Source organism: Pelodiscus sinensis, chromosome 4 (genome assembly GCF_052426305.1).
Source record: "Pelodiscus sinensis isolate ZL-2025 chromosome 4, ASM5242630v1, whole genome shotgun sequence".
NCBI lineage: Eukaryota > Metazoa > Chordata > Testudines > Trionychidae > Pelodiscus > Pelodiscus sinensis.
The window spans coordinates 61614005-61636614 of NC_143055.1; the positions used below are offsets into that span (position 1 = coordinate 61614005).

General features: G+C 42.0%; 1 protein-coding gene across 20 annotated transcripts in view; it reads right to left on the reverse strand.

Moving 5' to 3' along the window:
* TENM3 (teneurin transmembrane protein 3) overlaps positions 1 to 22610 on the reverse strand; it is a 2279325-nt gene that overhangs the window by 174065 nt on the left and 2082650 nt on the right. For all 20 annotated transcript variants that reach the window (XM_075930245.2, XM_075930244.2, XM_075930249.2 and 17 more), the window contains one exon: positions 20177 to 20415. In XM_075930245.2, the coding sequence (XP_075786360.1) occupies positions 20177 to 20415 (239 nt within the window). The remainder of the gene's footprint in view (positions 1 to 20176; positions 20416 to 22610) is intronic.

Here is a 22610-nt window from a genome sequence, read left to right on the forward strand (position 1 = left end):
TGGTAAAGGCGTCAGTCTGTACAGATCACTACAGGCAGTCCCCAGGTTACGTACAAGATAGGGACTGTAGGTTTGTACTTAAGTTACTTAAGTCGGAACTGGCGTCCAGATTCAGCCGCTGCTGAAACTGACCAGCGGCTGACTACAGGAAGCCCGAGACAGAGTTTCTCTGCCCGGGCTTCCTGGAATCAGCCGCTGATCAGTTTCAACAGCAGCTGAATCTGGACGCCTGAGACAGAGCAGCTGGGGTGCTGCTGGGTAGGTCCCCGCAGTGCCGCACCTCGGCGCTGCGGGGACCAACCCGGCAGCACCCCAGCTGCTCTACCCCAGGGCTACGTCTACACTGGCCCCTTTTCCGAAAGGGGCATGGTAATTTCAGAGATCGTAATAGGGAAATCCGCGGGGGACTTAAATATCCCCCGCGGCATTTAAATAAAAATGTCCGCCGCTTTTTTCCGGCTTTTAGAAAAGCCGGAAAAGAGCGTCTACACTGGCCTCGATCCTCCGGAAAAAGCGCCCTTTTCCAGAGGATCTTTTCCTTTGAAGTAGGAATAAGATCCTCCGGAAAAGGGCGCTTTTTCCGGAGTATCGGGGCCAGTGTAGACGCTCTTTTCCGGCTTTTCTAAAAGCCGGAAAAAAGCGGCGGACATTTTTTTTTAAATGCCGCGGGGGATATTTAAGTCCCCCGCGGATTTCCCTATTACGATCTCTGAAATTACCATGCCCCTTTCGGAAAAGGGGCCAGTGTAGATGAGCCCCAGGTGTCCCCAAGTCAGCTGCTGCTGAAACTGATCAGCGGCTGATTCCAGGAAGCCCGGGGCAGAGAAACAAACCTACTGGTCAGTTTCAGCAGCGGCTGACTTGGAGATGCCTGGGGCAGAGCAGCTGGGGTGCTGCTGGGTTGGTCCAGTAGCGCCGCTCCTAGCTGTGCCCCCCCCCCCAGCAGACCATGGAGACGCGGGCGGCGGGACCGAGACGCGCCGCCACCTGGGTCCTCTGCAGCTTTGCTCCACGTCTCCCTGGTCTGCTGGGGGGTCTCCCCCAGCAGACCAGGGAGACGTGGAGCAACTTTTCTCGCCCCGGAGGCAAGAAAAGCCCCGTTCATAAGTACGGATCCGACATAAGTCAGATCCGCGTAACTCGGGGACTGCCTGTAATGGTTTTGAGTTTATATCAGAGTTGCTGCTGAAATATGACCCCTTACACATTTTAGTCATCATGCCATCTAAGTACAATAACAGAACTGATTAGTATAATCTATTAGCAAGACCAGTCAGTGAAACCCTAGGGATCTCTCGGTTTACTTAAAAAATGGGTGAATAGCTAACTTTCCACATGGCTGCCTTTCTTTCACAATACCTCAAAAACTGCTCTCCCATACCATTATATCAGATTGTTTTGTATGATACTATTTCATCACATTTAGGCACAATCGTTTTACTTGCTTGGTTGGTTTTAATATTTGGAAAAATGAACATTTTGAATGCAAACAGAAAATGCAAATGATCACATCATCTGTACACTTACAACACATTTTCTTCTCCCAAAACACCAAATTACAAGTGATATTGTGAGAGATGATTCTTAAGGGACTTTTGAATTTTTTCTTTTCACGAATAAAAAGTCTTTTGAAAATGTGTCTTTATGGGAAAATATGGGACCAAATTTTTAAAGGTTTGAGAATATCTAAACTGCAGTCACAGTTTCTGATGCAGCCCTCAAGGGATTTGCAAACACATACAGAAGCTGTCTCCCCATGCATCCTTAGCTTATAAGTATGCATCAACAACTTATTTACTATTTACAGGGATGTTTATGAAAATCTAATCTGAGACAGACATTTTTAACATGAGTAATGTTCAGAGCATATAAAAACTGAACAAGCAGTTACATTAGTAAAATTTAAATTATTTATATAGATAACTAACTTTTTAGTGTGCATATTTTAATTGACACGCCATGACGTATAGTATGGCTTCAGGGCTGGCCAGAAACCAAAAGGAGCCCCAGGCGAGAAGGGTCTTTGATATCCCGCTTTCTATTTGTTAAAATTTTTGAATACTTTATTTTGCATTGTATTTGTAGCATATTTCATGGCTTTGATGCAAGATGTGCATACTTGATTTACCTTGGCCATATAAGATGATGAATTTCCATATTAGGATCTGTAAATCTGTATTTACTCATGTCATATACATATTGGCTCTCCCTGGTCTGGCGTCCTAAGAACCTGAGCAGTTCCAGATGAGGGATTTTGCTAGAACACAGAAGGTCATTCTGGCCCCTCCAGTCCTGGCCTGACTAATGGCCTCCCAACCGGCTCCCTGTCTGCCCTATTGGGCGGCCCTGCTGCCCCACTCCTGGCTCCCCTAGCAGCTTGCTACTGGCAGCATGCTGCCCTGCAGGACTCCCACAATCATCCTTCCACTGGGACACTCTGGTCCTGGAACATCTGTGGTAGGGATGTTAAATATCGGTTAACTGAACAGTCGATTAACCTCACGAATATCAGTTACTCTACCACTCCCGAGGAGCCCCCTGCCACTCCATGCTGCTGCCTCTGTATCAAAGGCAGCAGCATGGGGTGCCAGGCGGGAGCTGGTCTGCAAAGGGAGCCAGTTCAAAAACCAGCTCCCCTTGTAGTCCAGCTGCCTGTCGCTCCATGCTGGTGCCTCTGACAAAGAGGCAGCAGTGTGGGGTGGCAGCAGCCCCTGTCCAGGGGGACGTGAGCTCCCTGACCTCGTGCGAGCCGGAACTGAGCTGGGCTGCCTAATACACTTTAAATGCACAGTCGAAGTAGGGGTAGCTCCTGGACTTGGTGCGAGCAAGGACTGAGTTGGGCTGTTGGACAGACAGCTAAAAAATTTACAGGCAAGGGAAGAGGGAAAATGTGTACTCTATAGCTTTTGCTTATCAGTTAATAGGTTAATCGACTACACTATTATATCCCTAATCTGTGGTCCTGCTAGGCCACAGATGTTGCCAGACCAGGGAGTGCCAGTTTAGAGAGTTCAACCTGTATAAGCAAATTTAAACAGTATGTCCTCTAGAAACCTTTTTAATTTTAAAGGTAACTGAGATATATTAAGATTTAGAAATTTGAACTATGAACCAATATAGGATGGACCAGTATTAAATAGTGTTATAGAAGGTGACAACTTTTGAATATTAATCCTAGTCCTTCATTGCAGAAGGTCGCTTTTCTCACCTTTGCCCTCTCAAACTGAAGCACAGTGCCAGAGAGATCCAAAGACTGGCCAATGGCACTTTTAAGTGACAAAATGCAAAAATCTATTTTCCACAGTCTTAGTTATCACACATTATGTGTTAAGCGTGGCAAAATAAGTAACAGTATTTCTTTTATACTGTTGCATAGATGGAGGTTTGACATTTCTCTGCTGTCTCATTAAATATGTCCTCTATTAATCGATACTTGCACTCTTCAAGTTTTAAAGTACACTTTAATTACACAATAAACCAAGGTTCACAATATTGCAGCTGGGCTCTCACTTCACTTCCTTCTTATATCTCACTGACTGACTAGCAATGCCCCACCCCTTATATGTCCCAAAGGGCATGGCTGACAATATCCTAGATTTCTAGGAAAATGTAGCTCCCAGAAAGTCTGGAAGGGTCCACAAGATTCTACAAAGGTCCAGAATATTGTAGGTGAATACACGTATAAAAATACCTGAAACCTTTTACTCCAAACATACAGGACCATTCTATTTTCCCTTCAATCACTAACAACAAAAAACTGCACCTCAGGCCCAGCAGCCTCCCAAGCCCACTACCCTAGACAGTTGTCTGGGTTGCCTGCTCCGAAATGTATGTCCCCTATACACACACGGATGCATATGCACAGATACAACTCACAAGTTAATGAGAGTTGTAAGCAAACAGAGAGGCAACTAGGGTATGTCTACACTACAAAGTTAATTTGAACTAACACACGTTAGTTCGAATTAACTTTGATAGGTGCTACACTAGCGCTCCGCTAGCTCGAACTTAATTCGAACTAGCGGAGTGCTTAATTCTAACTAGGTAAACCTCATTCTACGAGGACTACCGCCTAGTTCGAATTAAGTAGTTCAAATTAAGGGCTGTGTAGCCCCTTAATTCGAACTAGTGGGAGGTTAGCCCTCCCCAGCTTTCCCCGGTGGCCACTCTGGGCACCACCAGGGAAACTCGTCTGCCCCCCTCCCGGCCCCGGAGCCCTTAAAGGGGCACGGGCTGTCTGCGCTGCCCGTGCCAGGTGCAAGCCTGCCAGCACCCAGCCAGCAGACCCTGCACCTGGCACGGCTCGAGCCAGCCACCCGCTGCCACCCAGCCCTCCGCCTCTTCCCGGGACCAGGCTGCGGCTCCCGGGAGCCTGCCCAGGTCCGCAAGAGGCGGGCGCCCACCTGGTCTAGTGCAGAGATCGTGGACCTCATCTAAAACCTCCGCACTAGGCATAGGAAAGTGGCTGTCTAGGGTGGGATAACTGCCAGCCTGGCCACCCAGGAGCAGGTGTGCATGAAAATCAAGGTGGTCCACTGAGACCCCCGACCCTGAGCCCTGAGCTTAGAATGGCCGTCCTGGCTCAGACCAAAGGTCCATCTAGCCCAGTAGCCTGTCAACAGCGGCCAACACTGGGGACCATGGAGGGGATGGACCGAAGACAATGACCAAGCCATTTGTCTCATGCCATCCATCTCCAGCCTTCCCAAACAGAGGCCAGGGACACCACTCCTACCCCCTGGCTAATAGCACTCCATAGACCCAACCTTCATGACTTTATCTCACTTCTCTTTAAACTCTGTTCTAGTTCTAGCCTTCACAGCCTCCTGCAGCAAGGAGTTCCACAGGTTGACTATTTGCTTTGTGAAGAAGAACTTTCTGTTATTAGTTTGAAGCCTGCTACCCATTCATTTCATTTGGTGTCCTCTAGTCCTTCTATTATGGGAACTAATGAATAACTTTTCTTTATGCACCCTCTCCACACCACTCATGCTTTTATAGACCTCTATCATATCCCCCCCTCAGTCTCCTCTTTTCTAAGCTGAAAAGTCCCAGTCTCTTTAGCCTCTCTTCATATGGGACCTGTTTCAAACCCCTGCTCATTTTAGTTGCCCTCCCCTCTCCCTCTCCCTCTCTGCCCCTCTCCCATCTCCTTTTCCCAGTCTCCCTGAGTTTTGTTCAATAAAGAGAGTTTCTATTTTTGAACACACGTGTCCTTTATTTTGTACATCAGGAAGGGGGGCTAGGGAGGGGTAAGTGGAAGGAGGTGAGGGAGGAATGGGGTACGAGCCCCCGATGGGGAGGACTGGGGTGGCTCTGCGGGCTTCTCGGGGTGGAAGCTCTCCTGAAGCCCCTTGATTGACCCCCCCCCCTCCGGATGGCAGCCTGCGGCAAGTGCAGCCGGGCTGATGGCTGAGTGCTGTGATGTGTCGAGTGTGGGCACTCAGGGCACTCCAAGCCAGGACTGCTTTGCAAGCAGGGAACCCCTGAGAACTGTCTGTCCGGGGTGGGGGTCGGGTCCCTTTAAGCACAGCCCTCGGCTAGCCTGAGGCAGCAGCTCCACACTCTAAGTCCTAATCTGATGCCCTGCCGGCACTGCTTCCGGCCATCCTTAACCTCAGTTCAGGGTCCACTCAGTGTGGACATGCTAGTTCGAATTAGCAAAACGCTAATTCGAACTAATTTTTTAGTCTAGATGCACTAGTTCGAATTAGCTTAGTTCGAATTAACTAATTCGAATTAAGTTAGTTCGAATTAGCGGTGTAGTGTAGACATACCCCTAGGGCCCGAAAACAGCAAAGAAAGTTAATGTGTGATTGCTGTCATCCCTGTTTGTTAAAGCATTTTAGCATTTCCATAACTTAAATATGCTTAAGTCCTTCTGATTTAAGTTAAGCATATGCCTTAATTATTTTGTTGATTTGAGGCCTAAATACCTGAAGTACTACTAAGTTGCTACTTTTCCTATCTAGCTAATTTAATTTTATTGCTAGAGTATTGATCACCATATTTATCTAAATAGTACTATCAATGGGGATTGAAAAGATTTGTTGGGGAGAACCCACTACCCACAAGCAGGACATTCACTGTTCCTGAAAGCATGGTCCAGGACTGTGAAAAATCAATTTGCTACACTGGTAAAACACAGATACATAGCAGTATTATTTGTGCTCCTCCCTCCTTCAATCTCCCTTCATCCCTTGTGATCAATCTTAATTTGAATACAAACCTTCTTCAAGTGGTAAGTGGGTGTGCTCCTTGACAGATAAACTTTAGTTCCTTGAAATCTTCAGTCTCTTTTACCCTTCTGACTGCCAATTATGTTATCTTCCATCCTTTTGGGGAAGGACTGTATATTGCACTGATAATTTTACTTTCAGTGCCACTGACAACACAGCATGTGACGTATGCAACACATATCAAATATTAACACTGTGCTGTGCTGAAATGGTAATATTGTATTACGCTCTACATTTTATATGAAGCATAGACAGAAGATCTTTTCATAACAATCAGAAGGTTGTCTGCTTCCACGAGGAGAGAGCTAAAGTAGTCCAAACCCAAAAGAGCAATAGATTTCCACAGCCCACAATAAGCTGACATCAAGAAGCCCAAAAGTGGGGTGCAAAGGGAGAGGAGAGAAAAGCATCCACTTCTGTCTTTTCTGAGAGTATTTGGGCAGCCAGCACTCTCAAGCCATTTTGTTGGTCAGCAACCCCTTTTTTCCAGAGATTGGGGAGCTCTGAATTGTAGAGTCCTGCTCCTACAGAATGCCACCTTCCAGTGAGTAGGGACCCTCCCTTTGGAGAACCTGCCCATCTCCAGCCTTACTAAGCTTCACAGATGGGCCAGGAGGGAGCTGATTGCGCCCAGAGGATCTCTTTAACCCTTTTCTGAATGGGATGGACACCTGTCCCACCACACTGAACAAATCATAATATAGAGAATTTTAAAACATGTTTTAAAATCAAGTAAAAATTGCCATCATGGTAAACTGAAAACATAGATATTGCATCAACTTCAGAGGAAGATTTTTTCCATTGTCTGATAATCACCCTGTGTGGAAAGTCCATGCAGTGCCATCCACACCTGTTAAGCTTCACATTAAGCATTTAAGTGGCGTGGACAGCCTTGTCCAAGAGTGAATCTCACCAATTAAGAATAGCATCTCTGAGATGATTAAACTTTAGTTGATTGATCTGGCTGAGCTATTGGGCACAGGATCAAATTCCTGACCTATACAGTTACATTTCAAAAGGTTATTAGAGGTGCTGAAATAGGAACATTAGGATGGCATGCCAGGCTTTGGTAACCTTTGTAAGGTTCATTGAAGACTTCAATCCTTAAGTGCTGATCAACTTCACCAAGGGCTCATTTACTTTACTTTATTTCAGAGCATGCACTAGACACATGCAGAGATACATGGCAGGCCTGGAGGGGATGGACTCCCTCTTTCAGGCTAAGGCACCAACAAACCTCCCAAGACAGAGTTTCCCAAACCGGGAGTCCCAAGCCGCCAGGGCTGAAGGGAAATTCTACATGGGTGGTGGGCTTAGTATAGAGAGAAGCTTTGAGGGAAAGGAGTGTTGGAGGGCAAACTCATGCTACAGTCACCCTTTAGGAGCAGTCTCTGCCCTACAGGCTCCTTTTCTGGCTGTTGCAATTAGGTGCATGGACTTATTGAGCCACTCAGGTTATGGTGAGGGGTGACTAGAACAAACCTGAGTGGTGCAGCAATCATGTGCTCCAAGTGCAAATGGGGAGCCAGGTCTAGACCCATGCCAGGAGCCACCTTGATAGGGTGAGCATGGGGTAGGTTTGCTTTCCAACCCCTTCCGCCCTTGCACACTTGGCCAGGATTAAGATTGTGGTGCCAAGATGGAGAGTGTTGCTATAAGTGGTCAGTGCCCTCTCTGGCACAATGAGTAGGAGGATTAAGCAGAGAAGATGAAAGAAAAGGATGCTAGCCTAGGCTTTTGGGGCCTGCTCAAAAATTCAGACTCTGAGTTGTTTGCCAAAGGAAGATGAAATTCAGTCAATGGGTTGCCTTACCAAAAGACGTGTGGAAACCATTGTCCTAAGGAGCTCTAGGGGAAGATCTACTCTCTGAGGCACCGATAAGTATACTAAGGCACTCCAAAGAGTGATGTACTTTGTCAGCATCTCCAGCTTCTGGGCCTTTTAAGGCTCTAATGGTGCCCATGCTCTTGTTCAAGCACCCAAGAAACTAATGCTCAAACTCCTTTAGGTGCCTGGGATGCTGAACTCAGAAGACTGACTGAAGGGAAGCCTCACTATAACAAACTTTAATAAGTGTGAAACTATGTTTGGAGTGGTGCATTGGGGCACTGTAGTTGAGTCAGTAATCTGGTGCACTCTGTAACACATCACACTTTCTAAAGAACATGGAAGTAGGTGAGGAAAAGGAGGCAGTATTTTTAGAATTAATGATGAAAGATGTGTTTTGGTACAAAGCAACACATCTGAAATGTTGGAATGCCAAAATAACATACAGAGCATGAACATGGTACTGAAACGATCAGTTACATGCTCCAGAGCTAGACAGAAGGGAAGCAGTCTTCTGACCTCATACAAGTCAATGTGGCTGTTGCTCATGACCAAAGATCTAATCTAACAGGAGGCAAACAAGCATTTGTGGGCAGAATTTGGCCTAAACACCATAAATATAAAAGTTTAGAATACATCTATTAACAAAAATGACACTAGCGTATTTAAAATAAACATAGATAAATTATCACATACTGAAAGTAAAGGTGATTGATAGAACTAAGTTATATTTTCTCCTATGCCTGCTAACAGGTATTGCAAAAATTCAATTTCAATGGTTTTATTAATTAAATTATGTCTTTCTTGCTACTGACAGTAATTGAGCTTAAAGAGTGGCAGAATAATAGTAACTTAGCAATGCAGGGAAGCATATTGTACTTCTCATGCTTCTTATGTACTTCTATAGCTGCTGTCACGAGACATGTACTGTGTGATTTTTATGGATTCAAAATAAATCTATTAATCTTGACATCTTCTGCCCTACTGAAATCAGTGAGAGTTTTGCCACTAAGTCCACCTGGAACAGAAACCATCCCTTTGGGATTTGTGAGTGGATGTGATAATAGCGGCTGTCATTAAATGCTTGGCTGGATGGTAGAATAATAGAGAAAAGAAACTCAGGGACAATACCATAGAGACAAAGCCAACTACTCATCTCAGAGAACTGATGAAGTTTCTGGTTTCCCAAGTTTAATTTAAAATATCTATAAAAAGAGTTAATTTGTTTTAATATTTTCCTCATCCCTGGTTTTCTCTCTTCAGCACAGGTTGACCCATGAAGGAACTACTTCCCATCTTTGTTGGACAAGTATCCACTCTCTCTCTCTTAAAACTCATCCCCTAAGGTTCTCTCTTAGGGTGTGTCTAGACTACAGGGTTTTGTCGACAAAAGTGGATTTTTGTCGACAAAACTATACCGCGTCTACACTACCGCTGAGTTCTGTTGACATAATGTCGACAGAATTCAGCAGTTTTGTCGACGCTGGTAAACCTCATTTTACGAGGCATAACGCCTTCTGTCGACAGAACTGAATGTAGTCTAGATGCTCTTTGTCGACAAAACGCCTGTCGACAAAAGTCTGTAGTCTAGACGTACCCTTACCCTCACAATCTCCTCAGTCCTAAAAGTGCTGCAAGAAGTTTTGAATTTGTCTTGTACTTTTTAAACTTATTCAGGAGAAGGAGAGTTTGTTTTTAAAGCATATACATTCACAGAGCATGTAAATATTTTGTAATAATGATAATAAAATAGGTAAATTCCTGAACTGGCAACAGCAGTGAAGATATGAACCAAGTAATCACACCACAAGCACAGTTCTAAATATTTCCACTAAAATTATCAAACAATGCCTATGACATGACTTTTTAAAAACAAGACTATTTCCTTGACTTTTGCCCTTATCGTGTCATTTGCACTTTTGTCCATAACATCCCTGTGACCTTTTTGCTACAAGTCATGTTGATCAGTCTGAAATATAAATGTCACTATATTTAATACAGTGGAATATAAGCTACAATATGTATTTTCCCATCATGGTACACTGAAAACATAGATATTGCATCAACTTCAGAGGAAGATTGGGTTAAGCTAAAAGGGGTAAAAAATGAGGGTGATGTCATGCTAGGAATCTACTACAGGCCACCTAGCCAGGTGGAAGAGGTGGATGAGGCCTTTTTTAAACAATTAACAAAACTATCCAAAGCCCAAGATTTGGTGGTGATGGGGGACTTCAACGATTCAGACATATGTTGGGAAACTAACACAGCGGGGCACAGGCTATCCAATAAGTTTCTGGACTGCATTGGAGACAACTTTCGGTTTCAGAAGGTTGAAAAAGCTACCAGAGGAGAAGCTGTTCTGGATTAGATTTTAACAAATAGGGAAGAACTAGTTGAGAACTTGAAAGTGGAAGACAGTATGGGGGACAGTGATCATGAAATAGAGTTCATGATCTTAAGGAAAGGTAGAAGGGAGACCAGCACAATTGAGGTAATGGATTTCAGGAAGGCAGATTTTGATAAGCTCAGAGAACTTGTAGGTAAGGTCCCATGGGAAGCAAGACTGAAGGGAAAAACAACTGAGGAGAGTTGGAAGTATTTCAAAGGGACGTTGTTAAGGGCCCAAAAGCAAACAATTCCGCTGTGTAGGAAAGATAGAAAATATGGCAAAAGATCAGCTTGGCTTAACAAGGAGATCTTGCATGATCTCAAAATAAAAAAGGAGTCATATAAAAAATGGAAACTAGGACAAATAACAAAGGATGAATATAGGCAAGCAACACGGGAATGCAGGGGCAAGATTAGAAAGGCAAAGGCACAAAATGAGATCAAACTAGCTACAGGCATAAAGGGAAACAAGAAGACCTTTTATAAATACATTAAAAGCAAGAGGAAGACCAAGGACAGGGTAGGCCCACTGCTTAGTGAGGAGGGAGAAGCAATAACAGGAAACTTGGAAATAGCGGAGATGCTCAATGACTTCTTTGTTTCGGTCTTCACCGAGAAGTCTGGTGGTGTGCCTAACGTAGTGAATACAAGCAGAGAGAGGGTAAGTTTAGAAGATAGGATACACAAAGAACAAGTTAAAAATCACTTAGGAAAGTTAGATGTCAGCAAGTCACCAGGTCCTGATGAAATGCATCCCAGGATACTCAAGGAGCTGATAGAGGAGGTATCTGAGCCTTTAGCTATGATCTTTGAAAAATCATGGAAGACGGGAGAGATTCCAGAAGACTGGAAAAGGGCAAATATTGTGCCCATCTATAAAAAGGGGAATAAGAACAACTCAGGAAACTACAGACCGGTTAGTTTAAAGTCTGTCCCAGGGAAGATAATGGAGCAGGTAATTAAGGAAATCATATGCAAACACTTGGAAGGTAATAAAGTGATAGGGAATAGCCAGCATGGGTTTGTGAAGAACAAGTCATGCCAAACTAATCTGATAGCTTTCTTTGATAGGATAACAAGCCTTGTGGATAAGGGAGAAGCGGCGGATTTCATATACCTAGACTTTAGTAAGGCATTTGATACGGTCTCGCATGATATTCTTATTGATAAACTAGGCAAATATAACTTAGATAGGGCCATGATAAGGTGGGTGCATAATTTGCTGGATAACCGTAGTCAGAGAGTTGTTGTTAACGGTGCTAAATCCTGCTGGAAAGGGATAACAAGTGGAGTTCCGCAAGGGTCTGTTTTGGGACCCATACTGTTCAATATTTTCATCAATGATGTAGATATTGGGATAGAGAGTACGCTTATTACATTTGCAGATGATACCAAACTGGGTGGGGTTGCGACTTCTTTGGAGGATAGGGACATAATTCAAAATGACCGTAGCAAGTTAGAGAAATGGTCAGAGATAAACAGGATGAAGTTTAATAAAGAGAAATGCAAAGTGCTCCACTTAGGAAGGAACAATCAGTTCCATACATACAAGATGGGAAGCGACTGTCTAGGAAGGAGCATGGCGGAAAGGGATCTAGGGGTCATAGTGGACCACAAGTTGAATATGAGTCAACAGTGTGATGCTGTTGCAAAAAAAGCAAATATGATTCTAGGTTGTATCAACAGGTGTGTTGTAAGCAAAACTCGTGAAGTCATTCTGCCGCTCTACTCTGCACTAGTTATGGCTCAGCTGGAGTACGGTGTCCAGTTCTGGGCGCCACATTTCAAGAAAGATGTGGAGAAATTGGAAAGGGTACAGAGAAGAGCGACAAGAATGATTTAAGGTCTAGAGAACATGACCTATGAAGCCAGGGTGGTCAAATATTGGAATAAATTGCCAAGGGAGATGGTGGAATCTCCCTCTCTGGAGATATTTAAGAACAGGTTAGATAGACATCTGTCAGGGATGGTGTAGACGGAGCTTGGTCCTGCCTTGAGGATGGGGTGCTGGACTCGATGACCTCTCTAGGTCCCTTCCAGTCCTATGATTCTATGATTACCAGTTTCAGTTCTTAGGGCTAAATCCGTACTGTATAGAATGGATTAACCTAAGAGTTCATAAGAAAGTAGTAATGAAAAATGGTCTCATGTATTAGTGAGCTTTTTAATTTAATAAAATAGCATTTATATTACAAAGATAAAGCAAAAAATTAAATGACAAAATGCATTTTATGTTGCCATTGATATTTAAATATTTGCTCTATCATGAAGGCGACTGGCTGGCATATATTTTTCTTCTGACCCTTGGCTGCAGAGCTAAGGCTAATGTAATAATCAATTTCAAGGTACACAGAGGGTAAAATGTTCATAAAATGCAAATTGACCTGAAAGTACGACAGATAACTGCTAAGCAATCAGAACTGCAGAGATGGTGGAATGAACAGGGCACTTGTTCCACTATTGTCAAATAACATTTTATGCTAATATAAACCTATTTAACAGACACAGGACAACATTCATGACTGCAATATGCAGTCTTCTATTCTATAATCCTTCAGTCCAAGTTCACTACATCTAGTACGGTGGAGGTCCAACACTGATTTAGGAGATCTGCGTACCAAAATGCTTTCATGTCTGGTGCAACATTCTTGGATCCATCTGGAGAGAGACAGCGCCAAGGAATTAGCATCACTGACTCTGGAAAATGACTTTCTAAAGAAAGTCTGTATCTACCATGAGAGGCACTGAGGTCTCGTGATTCACACAAGTTAACTTTGTCCACTCATGAGGCTGTCTCAAAGATTGGCATGCTGCCACTGTTATCAGTTCAAATGGTAGAGACTGGTGCTGTATAACTAAAGGTCCCGAATTCAAATGCTGATGAACAGTCAAAAATTATTAAATTCCTAAATTTAACATTATGCATACAATTTTAAATTGACCCCCCTGTACATTTGCCATGAGATACATGATTTTTCACTGCATCACACATTTAGTACACAATGGACTGGGAATGAGGCAGAAGATCACGAGCAGAAGAAAACAAGTATTCATTTTGTGTTTAAGGCACTGTCCTGCAACCCAGGAGAGCTAGGTTCTACTTCAAGATTCTACTTCATAAATTTCCCTCTGTAAAGACAAGCAAGGCTATACCAATCCATTTGGGCAAGGAGGCCAAATTAAGATTACTTGGGCAATATTTAAATGTACTTCCTTTTTCATGGCTTCAGTATACTTCCTCCTACTATTTCAAAATGGGTAAGGGAACACAAACATTGTCTTGAAAGGAATAGAAAGTTATTTACTTTATAGAGCAAGTGGAATTCTTCAAAAGGTATGCATATGTGCTCCATGCACTTGAGCTCAGAAGTGCATAGAGTACATAGTGCTAGCAGTCTACATCTGCACCCTTCTCCTTCTAGTGCTCTGAACTGGAAACATAAGGAGTGGTATGGACTAATCCCCTCTCCTGTTACCTTACTACCATGTGAAATCCTAGGACAAAGCTCCACAGAAGAGAGGAAGGATGACATGTAGTGGAACATTGTTAGGGACCATTGATTTGGAGAACACCAGTTATTGTAGAAATTAAGAAACCTTCAATAAAGTTGCGTTTCTGCAGAAGAAATTCTGTGCCATTGCACAATGCAAAATTTGTGTAGCATGTATGGTCTATGTAGAATTTTCTCTCTGCCCCCCCCCCCCCCCCCCAACTCAAGATTGGCACCGAAGAGCTACTGGCTGCCACTAGAAGCTGTTGGAATCAGCAGACTCCAACTCTCTAGTTCTAACATGGACATTGCTGGGACTGAGCTGGAGGGTTCTGAGTAGCAAATGTTCCCAGCACTCACTGAAGGAAGGAGGTGGTGTGCAAGAAACTGTGTAAGCTCAGGATACAGCATCAGGCTGTTTCTCCCTCTTGGGGAGGGCAGTACCTGCTGCTTGTGCACCTCTGCCTTGCACTCAGACCTACTACTGGCTTCTTCTGGGACACAGTGTGGTCTGAGGTTCCAGGACTGGAGGGAAGCCATCCTTAGAATCCCCAATGCTCTGTTGACTGAGAGTCACTTCAGGCAAGCCTATGCCCAACCTGGCACTCCAATCCACTGCCTCAGCCCTGAGCCCCCCTACATCCCAAGCCCCTAATCTCCAGCTCCACCCCAGAACCCACACTCTAGTCAAAAGTTATAATTGTGTTGGGTCACAGGCATGAACAATTTTCTTCAGCTGGATCATGAGAGAAATAGCTGGAAAATCACTGCTTTAGACTGTAATTCAGTTGAGACTTGATTTTTTTTTGACGATTCTCTTTATGGTCACAACCCACTGAATGAAAATACTTCTCTATCCCATGTTGGCCTCCTCTGTTTCCTGCCTCCCCCTTCAGTAACACTATAGCCACCAAAGCCATTGCTGTCATGTTTTGGAGGAACAATAAGACAGCTAAGGCCTTTAATCTAGCATCCCTCCTCCTCGGCTCAACTAACTGACTGAACAGTTAAGCAGGGGTAGAGTTGAGGTCTAGCCAACAGTCTCTTATGCATTGTGGTGTTTTGTTCAGGGACAGCAGAATCTGAAGCAACTTCCTTCACCTGAGATCTTCAGTGACTAAAAATAAGCATAGATGTGGTGTGTTCATCTAATTTCTTGTCTGGGAAGTAGCTTTTGAGAGGCTACATTACAGTTGCTAAAGGTGGGATCCATTACTTCCTTCCTTCCTTCAGTCCATTTTTTATTGCAACAACCACAAATTAGACTATTTATGTCTGCAATACTACCGACCTCATCAATATGTATTGGCATATTTTGGAGCCTGGGCTGCAGCATTTAATAGATTGTGACAATGCCTCTCCATGAAGTTAAAAAAAAAAGTCGCAATTGGCTTTATGGATACCATGTCACCACATTGGACAAGTCAGAACATGATGTGTTCCCTTTGATTTGCTGAGAAACATGTCACTCAATGCTGCCATCCTATCGAACTTTTTGCAAGCCATTTCCCATTGAGTCTTTTCTCTCGCACTTGGTGTTGTGAAACAGTTAAATAAAATGAAGACTATTTCCATTTATATTACTTACATGGAATAATACATGGATGGTTTATTTAATGCACTATTTTTGATATTATATCTGCAGAGATAGGAAAACCACATATATGAATAAGTATAATCTATTCATAGCTTTATGGAGCCAAAATCCTCTAGTGAGTGTTCCTGGATGCTGCATTTTACATTCAGGTTGCTGAGCTAGCTGAAATGTGTGTAATATCACCAGTAGGCAAAGAGCTCCCTATTGACTATATATAGAAAGAGGCTCCTGTGCATTGTTTATTTCAGTAAGCATATGAACTAGCTTAGGCCGATGAAATGTAGAACAGCTTCATTTGTTTTCAAAAGTATGTGAATAATTGTGTAGGGCTGAAAACTCGGTCTCCTCTTGGAAAGTTACATTCTTTTTTGGGGTATATGAACACTGGCAAATTAGACATACATATATTTCTGAAAAGTCTCAGAGGGGTAGCTGTATTAGTCTGTATTTGAAAAACAACAACAACAACAACAACAACAACAACGAGACTTGTGACTTGAGAGACTTACAGATTTAATTGGGCGCAAGCTTTTGTGGGAGAAAAATCCCACTTCATGAGAAGAATTGGAGTGGAAGTTACAGAAGCAGGGGATAGATAAGGAAGAAGTTGCTTATGTTAATGAAGCTAAGCAAGTAAGGGTGGAAGTGGGTCATTTACTGCACTTGTTCTGGAGATGTGAATATCTAGAGAGGAGAAATTGCCTTTCTAGTGCATTAACCAATTAAGATCCTTATTCAGTCCTAAATTGATAGTGCTGAATTTGCAAATGAATTCAAGTTCAGCTGTCTCCTGTAATTGGGTTTTAAAATTCTTTTGTAGAAGGATGGTTACTTTCAAATCTATCACTCAATGTCCAGGGAAGTTAAGGCGTTCCCCTACAGGTTTGTGTGTGTTACCATTCCTGAGGTCTGATTTGCGTCCATTTATCCTTTAGCGTAGAGACTGTCTGGCACTTGATGGCATATATCATGTTAGTGGATGTGCAGATAGATGAGCCCTCATATTTCTGAATGTGCCTTTGTCAGAAATAGTCCAGTAAAGTTACTTTTGTGACACTCATACTCATAAGTGTTTTAGCCTCTTTGGGGACTTGGAATCAAGCCCTTGTTATTTTACTTGTGTTTACTTCTCTTCTACAGTCTCTCCTTCTCACAGAGATGTCTCACACCTAATACTGCCACTTAAAATTTTAGCATACATTAAGTTTGTAATTACGCCATTGCCTTCAAATTATTGCACTAACTCACCCACAGACCCCAAACAGACTTTGATATATAAAAGATATGTTTGATTGGAATAACCAGAAATGCTGACCCAAAGTCTGTGATTGAGCATTTTTAGTCTTCAGAGTATATTATAAATGTAATTAGAATCTTAAAAATGCTATGTCAGAAGCCTAGCTCTGAATCACTTATTTATATAAGCAAACTAGGGTATATGACCAATGAAGAAAAAACAAAATTCAGCTAGAAAACAGATTGGACTGCCATGCATGAGACTTGGACTCAATTCCTATGCAGGTCTCCAGGCTGAAAGAAAGATTGAAAATGCTGCTGTGAGAGTTGTATTCTTCCACAGGGGAAAGGAATTTCTCCTATTACTCAGCAGCCCAATTTCTTGAACTGTTCACAGTGGCTTCAGTCCAAATAAGAGCTACTTCAAAGGCTTTATTCAGCTTATGCTGTGACTTGGAATGAAATTTAACAAGCCTGTTTCAACAAAGGCAATGAAGATTTAAGGATCTTAAGCCCCTCAGGGTTCTATTATTAATTTACATTGATAAAAAGAAAAGCTTTCCCCTTGCTATTTTCCTCCCTTGTCTGGGCATATAGATCTGAGTGTAACAAATGTGGTTTTCAAAAGTTAGACTTGTACGCTTATCGTTGCATAATCATAGTGGGCTTAAACTTCTTATTAACCAAACAAGACACTAATTTCAATTCTACCAATCTTCATATCGCAGACTATTTGTGTATTAGTTTGATAACATATCTAAGTTAATTTTTATTACAGAGCCTGAAAGAGCTCATAAAGCTATTTGTGGGCTCAGAGGCGCCAATAGTCACAAACTGGTCACAGACACAGAAGTAGAAGAAAATATATTATATAGGCACTGATCCAACTCGCTTTGAAGTCAATTAGTTTTCTCATTGACACCAGTGGAAAAAGCACTCCCCCATAATTAGGTAAACCTAAAGTTACATAATGCTTAAATGTTCAATATTTATGAAGTTAAAAAACTTAAATGAACAGGGTTGAAATAGATTGTATAAAAGAGGAAGAGATTGTAGAGGCATTTAGGAAAATTAAAAAAGGGGAAAGCATGTAATCTGGATGAAGTATTGGAGGATGTGCTGAAGTTACTGGGAAACAAAGGCATCAAGTATTTTACAAGTCTGTTCAATGATATTCTTAAAAAAAGAGAAAATGTGTCATGAATGGGATAAAACCTTAGTGGTTGCCATTTTTAAACAAAGAAGATACTGCACTGTATGGTAATTATTGCTCAAGTCAGCTGATATCAGATCTTATGAAAATACAGGAGAAGATTACTGAAAAACATCTGAATAGAATAGCTGAAATTTTGAAGGGTCAACATTGATTTGTCGGGAAGGGATACAATTAATGTCATATTTGTTCACTGAATCCTCATGGAAAAATTCAGAGAAAAAAGAAGGTAACTGGGTATGGTTCTTGTGGATTTGGAGATGTACAATTGTTTACCAAATATAAGTTTGGTGGAGTTTGTGAAGGAGAGATATGCCAGAAGGATGCGGCTGTCTTAAGATGGAACGATGGAATGTGTACGATGGAATGATTACCATAGTCAAAATCAAAGGAGGCAACAACAAAGACTTTCGAGTCTCAGGACAGCCCAGTTTTGTTTGCAGTTCTTATGTGTATAATAAGTGAGATTATACAAAGGGAGCCACCTTGGAATGTGTGATTCTTTGATGACTTGGTATAGCTATACTGCAAAAATAAAAAAAAATTAAAAAGTGTGGCAGTGTGTCTCAAAGTCTGGGTCAACTGATTCTAGGTCACTGAACCTGCACTAGAGAAATGAAGCTGCTCTCGCCTTCTCCGGGCTTGGGGCTGCTGGCTCCATTCCCCTCCCCCCGCCCCGGATGGGATCTTGTTTAATCCGTTAACACTAAGGTTTAATGGTTATCTGTTTAACCAAGATTTTACATCCCTAACCTGCACTGTGCAACTGAAAACGACAGTGGGCTGGAGCCCATGTTCTGAAGCTCAGAGCTTACGGTCCAGCTTCAGAGGGAACATCAAGCCTGCTACTTTTAGGTCCACTGCTGTTCAGGGTTTTGGTTTTGTGGTATAGAGCCACATTTAGAAATATGTGCTGATGATTGAGAGAGTGCAAAAGAGTTTGGTGAGGAAGGACTTAGAGTGAGCATCAGTAACACTGATGTTTTGATAACTTAAGGGAGGAGGATTCATCATAAAAGATAGAGACAGACAGCTTAGAAAGGAAAAATAATTTAAATACTTAAAATCAGTGGTTACCGAAAATGTTACCTTCCAGAGTAATGCCTGGCATCATACCAAAGCTGATTGGTGCAAGGTGGCAGGAACTGATCCGTTATCTTGATAAAGTTAAAAGGAGAATGTATAGAACTGTCATTCAACCCATCCTGATGTATGGAACAGAGACTTGGCTCACCACAAGAAAAAAAATCAATATGCTCTCCATTACAAAAATGAAGATGCTGAGATGATTCAACACTGTGACAGGAAATGAAATGAGGATGTGAGGTACCTAAGGCAGATTGTTTCAACTGAAGACAAGTTAAGGGAGGCGGGGCTACAATGGTATTGGTTGGATGGCCCTTACTGCATAAGGAAAATAATCAAGAGAGAGGCCAAAGACTCAGTAAATGAACTGGATATCAGTGGACGTTAGGGACATGACAGCCAGGTATACAAACATGAGTCTTGGAAAGGCTATAAAACTCACTGAACCCAAACAGAGAAGTGGCAAGAAAGAAGAAACAACTTATCTGATAATTTAACAGATAATGAGGCAACATATAAAAGAATTTAAAAAACAGGACAAAGGAAAATTATTGTCCCACTCTGTCCATATGTCATCTGTTTAAACAGATAATATCTGTTTCTGTTTAAAGTCTTTAGTAATCTTTTGATCACTATGTAAATACAAATACATAATATAATCATAAAAAGTAACAACAAACATTGTACATGCTAAATAAAGTAAGTTATACTTGATGGGGAGGAAGAGAGACAGAACCTAGAATATACAATACAAATGTTGGAAATCACGTGTGAATTACAGGATTTTATAGCTCATATTTTATATATATGAAAAGGACAAAACATGACATTTCTGATTTATGGTCTTTTTAAAAAGACATTTCAATGGCTATTCCACTGAAAAATACTTGCAAAGTAGTTAATTTTTTTTTTAGATCCTATCTAAAGAATGAGAGTTTCAATTAAATTGCTCTGATGCTTTAAGCTGTTACTAGAAATCACTAGAAACTACTGATAAAAATAAAGCTTGATATTGTATAGTTGGGCATAGTCCATATATAACTAAGAAAACAGACCTCCAGATTTATGACGACGATAAGCATATGAACTAGAACTTACCTATAAAGTATGATAGCAGTATTGCCAGTAGCACTGAGACTCCTACAGCACAGAGTGCAGTACATTTCCAGCTACAATACTTCGAAGACTTCTTGAATTTAAAAGCACTTCTTGATAGTGTATTTCTAGGTAGTGGCCGAGTAGGGGGGGAATAAACAGAGCCAGATGCCATTGTGTAACCTGGTGTTGCAGTACTGAACAGTGGTGTTGTCCCTGTTCCTGTTTTGAATAAGAAATGCCTGTGGAAGAAAAAGATTATATTAAAACACAATAATCAATGAATGGAACAGGAAGTGAAAATTTTGGTTCTTCTTATAGCTGTTTGCCTTGTCTTTCTTAATATCTTACTTTTTAAACTTACATAGATTCTTGAAACCAACATGTTGCACAAACTTATGTACAAAAAGTAGTATTTTTTAAAGTGAAAATATTTATGATACAAACTTCGTTGATAGTGGGGCCAGAACCATACTAACTACAATTATGTAGGCAGCTTGCTAGCAGAGCTCTTGACAAATTTTCTGACAAATGTGGACAGGCATTCTTTCACCTGAGTTCTATGTTACAAAACAATGTCAAATACTATAGTGATGGAGTTTAAAAAAAAATTAATGTTTTCAGATACCACACCTTTAACACAATTGTTTCTTAGGGTACGTCTAGACTACATGCCTCTGTCGTCAGAGGCATGTAGATTAGGCTACCAGACATAGGAAAATGAAGCGGCGATTTAAATAATCGCCACTTCATTTAAATTTACATGGCTGTCGCGCTGAGCCAACAAACAGCTGATCAGCTGTTTGTCGGCTCAGCGCGATAGTCTGGACGCGCGGGTGGCGACATCAAAGGTATTTGTCGACCACCCAGGTATGCCTCCTGGGATGAGGTATACCTGGGTGGTCGACAAATACTTTTGATGTCGCCACCCGCGCGTCCAGACTATCGCGCTGAGCCGACAAACAGCTAATCAGCTGTTTGTCGGCTCAGCGCGGCAGCCATGTAAATTTAAATGAAGCGGCTATTATTTAAATCGCCGCTTCATTTTCCTATGTCTGGTAGCCTAATCTACATGCCTCTGGCGACAGAGGCATGTAGTCTAGACGTACCCTTAGTCTAAATAAAAGGCAGATATTGCAACCCCATGCAGTATCTTTTGATACCCCCGTGTTAAATTTCTGAATGGTTTCACATATGACTGTGTACTGCTATATGGGTGAGAATCACTGCAGCTCCTCCAGGAAGTAAAAACAAGGAGGGTGATTACATTGGGGATTGTCAACAATTTTAGAGAAGCACCAGTTGGGGTGGTGAAATATAGTGGTTTTACTTGGGTTTTCAGAAAGTAGCAAAGACAGAACTTTTGGTATAAAAGGGTGAGCTTGAACTGATCCAGGGACTTCTTCCTGTTGCAGGAAATGAACAGTGCCTCCTGTCCAAGGAGGCCCCTCCCAATCCTTGTAAAAGGCCGGGAATGCTTTGGCCTGTGAGAGTCCCAATAATACTGAAGAGTGACTCCTGGTATATTTTCTAACCTTACTTTATAATGCTTTTACCGTAAGAACAAATGTGCTTGCTTAGAAAAAGCTGTGTGGTAATTTGGAAGTGCTGGCAATATAGTTCATAGGTGCTGGAGAAAAAGCAATGCACGGGTGCTGGTCTTTAGACAGACTTGCTTGATGGGAATATGATAGGTTAAGGCAGGAAGCTGTACCTTTCAAAATAACTCTAGTCAGATAGGAGTGGGACAAAGTTATCTTCCCAGAGACAGGCAATGGCTGGAGACCTAAGACCTGATTGGGCACTGCAAGAGCAGACCAGGGAGGAGGAAAACAGTCCAATTACCCTGGAACTATGATACAGGGAAAACAGCAGCATCTCAACTATAACTGCATGGTAACTTTTGGAAAATGTAGGCTGTTTTGGTTTTGATATATCCTGAAGAATATTTTCATAATCTTCAGTTTATGTTTGTGGATATCAACCTACTAATGTGTGATCATGGACGAGGGAGCTGGTTTCATTTTGGGGATTATGTATGTAAAAAAACTCGTTTGTGAGCCTGCCCAAAAAGACTGTAGGCAGAATTAGAGAAAAAAATTAAAACAAAGTTTGGGATTCTCTCAATGAGTCAATCACCATACTAACACTGACTACATTTTTAGCTGACATTTCTGTCGTGAATACTGCTCCACATGAGCTCGGAGGTAACATGTTCGAATGAGGTTTACTAGATGCTTGTATAACCTCACTGGCCAGTTTAAGAAGGAGCACAATGTAGAATTTGGTTGTTTCCAGAAACACCACCAGTGAGACAGTAATATATGGGTGTGTGTATACCAGAGGTAGCAACAGAAGGCGGCCAAGCCATATATTTACTTAGAATAAATATGTTATAATTATTTTAGTAAAATATATTGGAGTTATATCAGGATTT